The 12,980-nt window shown below is 37.8% G+C and overlaps 1 protein-coding gene across 1 annotated transcript in view; it reads right to left on the bottom strand.

The window, feature by feature from the left end:
• The window catches only part of Rab38 (RAB38, member RAS oncogene family), a 63,757-nt gene that overhangs the window by 36,427 nt on the left and 14,350 nt on the right, over positions 1-12,980 (bottom strand). Inside the window, exon 2 of the mRNA XM_052763502.1 lies at positions 3,728-4,008. Within this exon, the coding sequence (XP_052619462.1) occupies positions 3,728-4,008 (281 nt within the window). The remainder of the gene's footprint in view (positions 1-3,727; positions 4,009-12,980) is intronic.

Below are 12,980 nucleotides of genomic sequence, written 5' to 3' on the forward strand. Positions count from 1 at the left end.
AGTAACGCACCAGGTGAACCTGTTAGCAGGTAGTAGGGTTCAGTCAACACTTGAGATGAGCCCAGATGGCAGGACCCCAGACTTTTAGTATGAAAGCACATTAAGAAGATTATCTATGACCACAGGAAAGCATAAAACATTCATTGTTAGAGTAAATTGAAAGAGTAAGATAGACTGGGCTCCTGAGCAATGTACACATATAAGTGTAGGAAATTTTAATAATTATTTTAAAATAGCAAGCATAAACCAGGAATGTTTGGGGGAAACTGAGACATTTGAGCAAACAATCACATGCTACCTAGAGAATCCACAGGGAGCATTCATTCAGGCAGACTGCACAGAAAATCTGATTTAGTAAAGATCATTTTTCTTTCCTTTGAATTTAGTATAAAAAGAGATAATCTAAAGATTAGATGTACCACAATAAAGATATATATTGTTTTCATTTTAAAATTTGTTAGTCAGCCAGGGGCTACCATATTGTTCCAGCAATAATAACAGGTACAAAGGCTCTCACACAAAGTTGCTACAGAAAATGGAAGTCCTACTCAGCGATAGAGTCAGCAGCAGGGCAGACAGTGGTTTCAATCACAAGCTCTAGTTTCATTTAAGAAAGGGCAAGGCTGCTGCTGCTGCTTTCCACAGGATCTCTAACAGGAAGTGTCCATGAGGGTAAGCCAGAGCGTGTGGCTTTGGCTCATTAGTAGTTTTGGAGATGTAAAAGGAGAAGAATGGAAATCAGATGTTCATTGCCAGCTGATTATGATGTCATGCAAGAGATCTTTAACTGTTTAAAGATCTCCTTTATAAAAATGCTTTCTACTCGACATGTCCCCTGACCCCAAATGCAATCAAAGAAGGAACTGTTTGCTGTTCCCAAATGCTGTCATCTCAGGAACCAACAGCAGTCTAACCTGGGGCTCAGCTTCATAAAGGGTGCAATGCTGTACTCAAAAGTTAGCAGACCTGTTTTCTCAGATCTGTGAGCAGCTTGTCACTTCACTATGTCCATGATGCATATTATTTCAGAGGTTCCTAATACTGCTGGGGAAAGTTAACCTAGTGTCAGCCAGCCGTTTGCTTGAGGAAACTCAGAAGGGCAACTCCAACTGCATTGCTTACAGAGAAGAGGGAAGTACAATGTGGATTCGTGGTTCACCACAAGGTCTTGTACTCTCGTGGACACATTGCTGTGAAATTCCATGCCCTGCTCTCCCACACTTGTGCACAGCCTCTCTTCAGACTTAACACTAGTGGGAACTTGAAGGATTAGAAATGCAGTACTTAAGTGGGAGGGTCAGCCAGACCTTAAGTTAATGAGCATAGTGTTCTCAAACACATACAGTTTGGCACTGCAGTGAATGAACCAAGAACGTCAGAGCAAAGTGAGGAAAACAAAGTGAAGGAAGTTCTTAGGCCCCAAAGTAATTCCAATCCCCCATAGCTCATAGCCTCCTCTCTTTTTTCTTATTAGTTGTCAATCACTATTCAGCACACTATAGATTTTACTTACGCTGCGCTATGGCTCTCTATGAAGACAAAATTGTGTCTGTTTTACAAACTTTTGCAGTTTCACTCACAGAATTCCTAACTGGTACGTAAGAAATACTTGATGGTTTTTAATGCAATGAAAGAGTAATAAAAGACCACTTCTCCATAGAAATCATTTGGTCCAGTTTACCCATAGCTACAAAAAGTAATCCAGAACCCTATGTCTCCTTATGCCTAGCTGAAGAGTTTAAAAAAGAAAGAAAAAGAAAGGAAGGAAGGAAGGGAAGAAGGAAGGAAGGAAAGAAAGAAGGAAGCGAGGGAGGAAGAAAGGAAAAATCTGAAGGAAAATGCAGAAGATATGAAGGTGGAGTGTGTGACTTGGGAAAAAGAGAGAGTGAATTAGTTTATATTTTGAAATGAAAAAGAAAATCCAGGCTAACATCCAGGGCAAGACTGTAGTTGTGAAACTTCTGTAAGTTAATTAAGAACCAAGGGAAGAATAATAAGAAATGAGCAATTAAGGACTAAAAGAACTGGAGACATGCTCTAGAACAGGAGAGCCTTTTTAAAAAGACAACACTGGGAACTGGGAACAATGACCTCTACACACAGGAAAGCTTCGAGGTAGCACATAGGTGGGCCAGGTAATGAGTGTGTCCTGGAAATCACTATAACAGACACTGTTTCAGGTAGGACCCCATCAGAGACCACCAATTCCCTTCCCCTTTTTCTCATTTTGTGAGTTAAGCGGCAACTTAATCCTGCTGGGTTTACACTTTAGGGATACTCTCAAACAAATTTTTTCTTTTCTATCCCTATAGCCACTGATCTTGAGCAAGGTCATTTTCCCATAGGAATACAGGTAAGGTTGAAATCAAAGTAAACCTGTTTAGTGAAATGTATTATTCTCCCTATTTTAACATATATAGCTATATTTAAGATATACAATAATTATCATATTTATAGTCAGAGTACTATGTAATAGAGCACCCCCAACCCACTTTAAATGATGGCTATTGAAGAAATTTCACCCACAATTTTCTGGGAACATGTACAAATGTCTATAATGAAGTCTACATATGAACTCCATAAGTAAAGAGACAATACCTGTCTTATGCACACCTGAATCCCAAACAAAAATGCTTGGGCTTCACAAATATCTAAATATTTTACACTAACAAAAGTAGAACAGCCATGACAAAAAGTATACAGATTGAAATCCTAATAATCTAAAAGATATATTTAAATTCACACAGAAAACTATAACAAGCTAAGGTGATGAATATGCTAAGTGTCCTACATTGACTATTATCCAATGAATAAATGAGGCAAGGCAGTACAGTGCATGTCATAAACTTGTGTTATATTATACGCCAATTAAAAGTAAAATGAATGAAATAAATTTATGTTCAAAGATACTTTCTTTTAAGATTGAGATTTAAAATATAAACCAAAAAGGGAGCTGAGAGTGAGCGTAGAAAAGAAAACTTGTACTAACAAATCAGAGATCAGTGAAAGGCCCAATTTTAAGTGCAATGCCTTTTTGTACCACAAAGGATCCTGGGTCTTGCAGTCTTGCATATGCTCCCACTTCCTGGAACTTCCCAGTCTCCCAGGAGAATCAGAAGTACCAAGCTATGTTATGTACTCCACATTTGTACTATTCCCTTTCTTACCCTATCATTTTAGTATTCCCAATATGGTGGTCCTATATTATTGTCATTACTTCATTCATATGACAAAGTGTAACTCCTGACATGCAGGTGAATGTATTTAACAGTCACAGTGTGAATTTAAGAATAAGACAATGACAGAATGTCACATCCATTTCTTTCATTTCCTATGAAATTATAGGATCTTGTAAGGACTGAGCACAAGAACGCTTGTGAAACACACCTGGTATATAGTGAGCTCACAAGAGTTGTGCACAGTACAAGAATGCTTGTGAAACACACCAGTGTATAGCTAACTCACAAAAGTGGTGGACGTTTATAAACTATTATCAGTGTGGCCATGTACAAGTGGTTTTCCTTCCTTAGTCATAATCATCTTAAATAATAGGTAATAATTTCATTCCCACCCACTCATTACCTTGCTATGAGACAGAGCATAAAGCAATTTGCAAACTATATCATTGGACAGAAATATCACAGTAATCTATGATAATGATAATGGTTATGTGCCGGGTTCTTTGTGAATCTTAGTCTATTAGACTTATTGTTTAATGTGGCCTTACCTTGGCTGAAGTTTCAAACCATCCCACGAAACCATGCTCCTTGCAGAACTGGTCCATCTTGAGTCCATTGTTCACAAGCACATCCTTCCCCTGGTCACATTTGTTGGCCAATAAAACCACTGACACTGGCTTACCATTAGGGAGAGTTAACTTTGAGTCCAAGTCATTTTTCCACTTTGCCACTGCTTCAAATGTGGCTGGCCTGGTGACATCGAAGACAATAAATGCTCCCATCGCTTCTCGGTAATAGACTCTTGTCATGTTTCCAAATCTTTCTTGACCTATCACCAAAAAGAAACAGAATTCAGAGAGTTTTTAAAATTGGAATCATAATTACACACTACACTAGAGACTCATAGGGCCTTCAAAATGAGAAGATGATGCAATAGAGAGTTCTATCGCTAATTTGGAGTGGATAAATATACAGTTATGTAGCTGTGTTATTTAATCTTTACAGCCAGAAGGGAATCTTTCATTAAAAAAAAAATGGGGTTTTGTATACTGGGTCTGTGAGATGGCTCAGCAGTTAAAGACTCTTGCTGCTTAGCCCTAGGCATGCATTCAGTCCCCAGACCCTACATGTGAAATGGAGAAGACAAACTTCTCCTACAGCGTATCCTCTGACCTCCACCAGTGCGTTATAGTATGTGTGCGTGTGTATTTGTATGTGTGTGTGTGTTCAAACACATGCGTACAAAATAAGTAAATAACTGTGAAAATTATGAAATATTTATTGAGAAAGTATTGTGTAGTGTATAATATTCTAGAGCTCTGCTTATATAGTATCTTGGTAGGTGTATGTGATTATTTACATTAAATTAATTACTGCTGAATAAAATTCGAAATTCAGTCTACGAATCACAGTAGTTAGCTACATTTCAAATATTCAGTAACTACATGAAGTCTTCTTTGAAGTTCAGGGTAAAATGACAGATTTGAAGCTGTGTCTGAGCCAGTTGCTGATGGCTCACACCTTTAATCCCAGCACTCTAGGGAGGCATAGGCAGGCATATCTTTGTGAGTTCAAGGCCAGCCTTGTCACAAAGCAGTTCCAGGACAGTCAGAGCTGTTACACAGATAAACCCTGTCTCAAAACAACAACAACAAAAACAAAAACAAAAAACACACACAAAACAAACAAACAAAAAACAAAACAAGAAGCTGTGTCTCTGAGATTGGGTGAAAAAAAAGTTACTATAAAAAACAATAGATCCTTTTCCTATAAGAGAAAGAGCTATGGAAAACAGAAATATACTTTGGTTGATTTTTGCCCACAAAGCAGCCAACACTCCAGCCAAGCCACACTGTTTGTATGTACCCTGGCAAATTCAACTGTAGCTACCTGGGAAGAGGGTTCACAGGCAACCAACAATGTAAGAGGTAGAGAGAGACAGTCCAGATTTCAGAAACTAGAGGGTGAACATACATTTCAGGGAAAGGTGGCCCGAGTACAGCCAGCTGGGGAGGTGGAGGCAGTGTGGCAGAGGTGTGTAAAGCTGAGAGGAGCTCAGCACTCTCACACCCACTCCTGCCCTTTGCCTGAATTAACTAAAGCTCAAAGGACCTTGGGAGTGGAACTTAGTGCAGTGTCCTGATGGGTGCAACAAAGCTTCAAGCAGAACAGGCTGAAGAGAGCATCAAGAGTGTGAACCTGAAGTTGAAACTTCTCAAGAGTCCTCAACCTATACTCCTGCCACTGCCTAGATACGCTATGAAACTTGGTATGGTATTCAGATAGACTCCATAAAAGGTAAACAAGGGGCAGGTCTCCCAAACTCCTTCACAATCTCAATCACAGAAAGTTCTGACAAAAAGAATGATCTTCAAAACACCAGAGACAAAGTTGTATTGTGGTAGCAGATATCACAGACTGGAAATTCTGGCAGAAAGTGGACTTCAGCTATACATTTTTTTCTCACTTGCAAGGACAAACTGACGTAACTTGTTTGAATTATTGACACTATAAATCTCCCCTACCCACCTATGAAGACTGGTTCAAAAGACAATACAAGGTGAAGAAGAAACCATATCTTCCCAAATAACACTCATAACTCCTTCTTCTATTTCACTGAAGAGCTATTATTATCATCATCATCATTATTTACACTTTTATAGATTAATTGTTTTGTTATTATGTTTTAACTTAGATCTCAGGTTTTTTTAAAGCTTTTATAACTGTCCTTCCTTTCTCTATACCTACTCTAAAATATTTTCTCTGGTAATTCTCATAATTTTATTTCATATAAATTCCTTCTTATTATTCTATCTTTCCCTCTTCCACACCCTCTCTTCACCTCACTCTTAAATATTGATACCCTTACCTCTAAAGGCATTACAAAATATAGTCCTTTAACAAGTACCCCAGAAGCCCTGTCTCTAAACTCTATCAGAACTTAAGCAAGAGAACAAATTATCTTCTTCCGAACATTAAGATTGAGATTACTATTAAATCTGAGGCTGCGGTTGGTTTCCCCTCTAAACAACATTCTAGAACATAAACCTAAGTAAAGGCAGCTCACCAGGGAACAAACATAAAAAAATAAAAATAAAAGAACAATAGAAAAATAGGAAAAAATAGAAGCTGAGAATACCTCTAATTTAACAGAAGTGTGAAGTACAAATGTATGAAACAATCCACTCTGACATTTCCACAAGCTCCCAACTCTTCAATACTAGAAACCAAAGATAATGAGATTCAAAAAAATGCAAGAGAAAGAGCTCAGAGTTCTACGTTAAAAAAAAAAAAAGATCAGAGACTACAGCGAAAGCTCAAGAAAGCATATGAATGAAGTAAGGAAATCGGAACCTGGACAACAAAGATACTAAAGTAGATAAAACAGTAACTTGGAGAAGAAATTCAAATATCAAGCACTCGGAGAACAATTTCAGAAAGGGTATTGAAACTCCAAAAAGAGAACCAAACAGAAATTTTAGAAATTAAAGAACAAAATCAATCAAATAAAGAACAGTGAGAAGTATGTTCAACAGAGAATCCCAAGCAGAAGATTCTACTCGGGAACAAAGGAGAGAGCTGGGAAAATAACAAATTCACTTATGTAAAGATGAAATTAATGAACATGATCAAAACTCCCAAGAACTATTGGATGTGTTCAAGATACAGAATCTAAGAATCCATGAGGTACAAAATGGATCTGGTAAAGCCTAGTGGAATAGAAAATATATTAAATTATAAGAGAAATTTTCCCATACCTAGAGAGATATTTAAACGTAAGAGGCATTTAGAACCTTCAAATAGATATGACTAGAGAAGAATCCACCACAATATACCTGTTGAAATGTCCAAGTTACCAAGAAACAAAACCCAAAAGAGCATTGAAAGCTGAAAGTTAAACATGTCAATTCATTACATGGACAAATATATCAGAATAACATCAGCTCTCATATCAGCAACCTTCAAACCCAGTGTGAAGCTTTATCACTTCAGAATTGCTATTCTAATATTATTCTGATATGTTCATTGAGGCTTATAGATTTTGAGCCTTGCTAATCTCATTGCATACTGTGTTTTACTTGCAAGTGCTTTACAATATAGTTTGAGTTATTAAAAAGAAAAGCCATGTAAGCATGAAATGCTATGTTTTAAGCCCCCAAAGTAAAAAAAAAATTGCTATTCACAAGAAAGTCATCTCTTAAAATTGACAGACAATTAAAAACCATTTCAAGATAAGAACAAATTAAGTTACTTAAGACAATCAGGCCAACAGCGCAAACAAGGTTAAAAAGGGAAACTACACAGTGAAAGAAGAAACAGATTCATCAGTGAGCACACAGGAAATAATACAATTTGTTTTAGGAATAGATAAAAGATGGAGAATTGGTCAGGGATCAACCATGTACAACACAGTAAAGCAGAAAACCCCAAAATGAACAGAAGGGAGGAAGAACCAACCAACAGCCAAAGAAAAGCGTGAGAATATCAAATCCCTCTCAGCAACAACCTGAAATGCAAACAGACTCAACTCATCAATCGAAAAGAAATAGACCAACTGATGGATTAAAAACAACATTCAGCTAAAATCAATAATAATGTCCATTACTTTATATACTCATTTTTTTTTTTTTTTGGTTTTTTGAGACAGGGTTTCTCTGTGTAGCTTTGCGCCTTTCCTGGATCTCGCTCTGTAGACCAGGCTGGCCTCAAACTCACAAAGATAGGCCTGGCTCTGCCTCCCAAGTGCTGGGATTAAAGGCATGCGCCACCACCGCCTGGCTTTATGTATTCATTTTTTTAAATTTATTTAAGAGAGCAAATTTTTTAAATAACCACTATATTTAGTGGCTGCTACATTATATGATGACAATACAGAATATTTGAATCAACACAGGTCATTGTACTGAGCTACAGTGCTCTGAATACTTGACATGCAATGATGCTAAAAATCTCTGTTCTTGGGAGTTTATATTTTAGTGGAAAGACGGATGAACAATTAAAGTATGTAGTATTATAAGGAAACATCCAAAATCAATTTCCATCAAAGGTAATAAAACTATTTAGTATACTCTATGTTTACTGCCCATCAAAAATATAATTTATACAAATGACCATGAAAGTATAATTATTATCTTCACTGTTTAGTTTCTTATCATTATTCATGTTATGGAGATTAGGATCAAATCTATATTAGGAGTGTTAGGTAAGCAACTCTACCACAGGGCTATGTTCCCAACCATTATCCCTAGTTTAAAATGAGAAAACTGAGAATTGGAACGTCTGTGTAGTTTGCTCAATTAAAACAGATGGTGAGTTTGCAAAGTCAGAATTCAAACCTCAGCTGCCTGATTCCAAAGCCATGTTATCCACCAACATCAAGTACTTTCAGCTTCTAAACCACACTCTTGAGCTAACTTGACTCCAGATTTATGTTCCAGAAACAGCCAACTCAATCCAATTTTACAGATACTTGCTGGGGATCTTTAGAATCTGTGCCAGTCTCTGGTCTGTGTCCTCACAATATAACAGTGAACCAAACAGTCTCTCCATTAAGGAGTCTGCAACCCATTAGACAAAGAAATAAGCCTGGTATTGAAGAAAATCATTTTCTTTTAAAGAATAGATTGGTTTGGGAATTAGTTGCAGTTGGCCAGAATCAGTTTTGCTCTGAAAATCTTCCTAATGAGTACTGGCAAGTTTCTTATGCTTTCTCAATTAAGCCCTCCTCATCTGGAAAGTGTCTCTAAGACTTTGAAGACCAGTTTTGTGCAGATGGAATGCATTAACATAGACTAAGCACCCAACAGTCAAAATTTCTTTACTATGCTGAAAACATAATAGAAATATGATATAGGTCCTATAAACAGTGTTCTGGATCAGAATTTAAGGCAAAACACTATTATAGGTACTTCAGCAGAGACAAAAAGTGAGAAAAATCCTATTACCTTTAATTATGTCCACTAGTGATTTCTGTAGGCAGAGACTAACGATGGATGGATTTTTATTTTATAAGCCCCAAACCTTTTTTTACAATGGATCATAAAATTATATAAACCAGAACAAAAATAGGTATGCATCAGTTTTCTTAGATAGAATAAAATATTGAAATACAATGTATTTAGGAAAATGAATGTCAACACAACCTCAAAAATACTTTAGATAAATTTAGAACACAAGAATTTGTGCTGGTGAATTTTAATTCGAAGTAATGAATGTTTTGTAGATTGTTTTCACACTAGTATTAAAGGATGCTTTCCTAAGCACGTTATGGGAACTGATGGAACTCGACGGCTCTTGCCTTAGTATCTGAGCACCTGCTCATGAATGTGTGCTGGAGAACAGCATTTCATCAGGATCTGCACTTGACAATCTGATAGTTCTTACATCGGTTGCACCACAAAGAAATCTGAAGCTGTTTTCATAGTCATTCAGTCAATGAAGAAGAAGGGTAAAACATTTTTCATATGACACACAACCCTCGGATGAACTTCCCTTTTTCCCAAATGACCTCTCTTTTTTTTTCTTTTTTAATGCATGATACAAATAATGATCTCCTTTGATACTGTTCAGGGTGGGGTATGACATTTCAGAACAAAAGGGAAAAAAGCCTTCTGTGATCATTCAGAACTCTGAGGGCCTCTAGGCTTGTTAAGGATGTCTTATGATCTCGCTAGAGATCTAACCAGATGAAGGGCAGTCATGGGTTATTCAACAATCTGCTTGTCCAGGGGTTTGCAAAATACATGGCTCCCAAGAATGAAGATTTTAAACTTTAACATATGGACGAGGATCATACTCATACTATGCAAAAAGCAACATACAGTATCTTATCCTGACTGACATTTTAAAAGGACAATGAGTGTAAGAAAGTGTGTGAGTGAATGGATCAGAAACAAGCAGAAGGCGATTTTTCTAGACAGAAAAGATCTTTGTATGTGGAGGTCACTGGGCCAACCCACTGGGAAAGTTTGTATTTTTGACATTCCAAGAAGGGGTCACAGGCAGACCGGAGCAGTTCTGGCTCTCATATCTTATCCTTCCTCTGTCAGCTGACAACCCTCTCTGCTACTTCTTGTTAAAAGTGAGAATCATGTGAGCCTCCGCGAGTGCCTACTTGTAGGTAGAACAGAAGCTTGTCCCATCTATCCTAAGCAAATTTACTTTAAAACAAAACAAAGACTATAATTCAAAACCCATCTCTGCGTAACACTACTCACTCAACACACATTTACTGGACAGCTACTTAACTCTGTGCCACTAATACATAGGGCTTCTGGACATGAGAAGTTTCTTAAACAAGGAGAGTCATACTTGGCTTTTCTGCTGAAAGCCTACTTCACCAGGTGGAACAACACTTTCTGTATACCCTCTGAACACACACACTCCATTGTAATATGGATATGGCTCATGATTCTGCTCCATGCTTTGAGGGATGTGAAACTGTAAACACATTTCTTTAAGGAGTCAAAAGACACGGGCCTTAATTTTATCACTAGTGGTCTTAAACAAACCAAGATAATTTTAAACAAATGTTTCTCTCTGAATCTAGATAGGGCTGATCGTTAAGGTCCCCCAGCTGCTCTCTTTTCTAAGATTTAGTCAAACCTTGGCTCTGTTTTCTAACAGCCTGAAATGGTTTCCTTGGTGTCACAAGCTCAGGTAAAAATATATACAAATGTCACAACCATAATGTGTATTTAATGGTATTTTTACTTAATAATGAGTGTTCTTGTTTGTTTTCTGTTGCTGTGATAAAATACTAACCAAATCAACCAGATGAAAAGGGTTTATTTGGTTTTAGATTCATCTTCAAAGGAAGTCAAGGAAGGGAGTCAAGGCAGGAATCTGGAATCAGTAACTGAAGCAGAGATCACTGAGAAATGCTGCTTACCAGCTTGCTTTAAGGCTCGGAATCTGCTAGCATTTTTAAAGTCGGGGCCTACTTGCCTGCAGATCAGGCAGTACTGCCCACAGTAGGCTAGGCCCTCCTACATCAATTTACAATTGAAGTTCCCTCTTCCCAGGTGACTCTAGGCTTCTTTCGAGTTGACTATAACAATTAGTACCCTAGATGTTCTCACTAGGAACAGCCAAGCAGTGAATCTCCTAAACAGGCATAAAACCTATACAGAAGTATAGAAGGTTATAATCTACAAAGCATTCATTACTTCATATTGAATTCTACCATTACATCATCTTGTGTTCAAAATTTATCTAAAGTATTTTTTAAGGTTATACTGACATGCATTTTCCCTAAATACATTGCATTTTCAGTATTTTATTCTTCCTAAGAAAAGTGATGTGTACCTACTTTTGTGATTCAATGTAAATAAAGGTTTGGGTTCATAAAATAAAAATACACCCTTTATTAGTCCCTGCCTCCAGTAACCACTAGTAGACAAGTTAGAGGTAATAGGATTTTATTCACTTTTTTGTCTCTTCGTAAGTACCTGTAATAACGTTTTGTCTTAAACTCTGATCCAAAACTGTTTTTAGAGCTTTGCATCATATTTCTATTAAGTTTTTAACACAGTAAAGAAATTTTGACTGCTGACTGCTTAGTCTATTTTTGTCTACTGGGTGCGTTCCATCTGCACAAAATGGTCTCCATATTCTTATAGACACTTTCCAGATGAGGAGGGCTGAACTGAGAAAGTACAGAGACTCATCAAAACTAAGCAGATGCTTTTAGCCAATTGACCCTAAGCCACCAGTTTGTGACTTCAGATTAGTCTGTTCACCATAATGGGGCTCAGTTTTCTCACTCTTTACTGTAAACTACATATGTCACTGTTTCTGGCAATCTGGCAGCTGTAAGAGCCAGTATGATTAAGTTCACAGGAACTGGAATTGCCCACAATACAAGTATCTAGGCTTGCCTATGAAGGATTATCTGAATGAGGTTCAGAAAAAAAACAAATTAACTGAGGACAGCACCATAACAAGAGGTAGGGCCCTAGTCTAAAAAGGAGAAGGAGAAAGTGAGTTGAAAACTGGTATTTACTGTTTTTTGATTCCTGAGTGTGACTGCCATGTGACCAGCCACCTCCCGCTCGCTCCTGCCACCACACATGCCAAGGTGAACTCTATGTCATGGAAGTGGATGCAAATGAACCAATCCTTAAGTTGCTTCGATCAGGTATTTTATCAGAGAAAGGAGACAAGCAACTGACCCAGCAGGTGCACAGTTGCTCCCCTCCTGCCAACCCTGTTTGCCAGTCTGATTCATGGCGTCACTTACACAACAACCACCCACAATGAACTGTCAGGCTATCTTCCAACACACTTTATTTTCCCATCCACAGAGTCTCTATTACCCACCCCAAATTCCATTTCTGAAGTGGCTCTTAACTCTGCCACCTCCTATCCATCAAAATCGCCACTGCTCAGCAGAGCCACATAGAGCATCACCTGGATCCTTGGTAGGTCTTTTACTGTCCCTCATCACTTTCTCACTACCAAGATATAAATATAAGTAAGTGTGAGTATAACTGTACCAATACAGGTCTTCCAACAATTTCAATCTGGTAGCATTTTTAAGTATCTATAGAATACCAATTCCTGTCCTACACTCTTTGTTTTTGTTTGCTTGGTTTTTGGTATTTGGTTTTTTGAGACAGGCTTTCTCTGTGTAGCTTTGGTGCTTTTCCTAGAACTCACTCTGTAGACCAGGCTGGCCTTGAACTCACAGAGATCTGCCTGGCTCTGCCTCCCTCATATGAGATTAAAGGCATTCTCCGCCACCACCTGGCCTGTCCTACACTCTTTAGAGAAGTATTTAGTGTGGAGCCTAGAAGTCTC

This window comes from Peromyscus californicus, unplaced genomic scaffold, assembly GCF_007827085.1.
Source record: "Peromyscus californicus insignis strain IS unplaced genomic scaffold, ASM782708v3 Scaffold_4__1_contigs__length_199733344, whole genome shotgun sequence".
Lineage (NCBI taxonomy): Eukaryota > Metazoa > Chordata > Mammalia > Rodentia > Cricetidae > Peromyscus > Peromyscus californicus.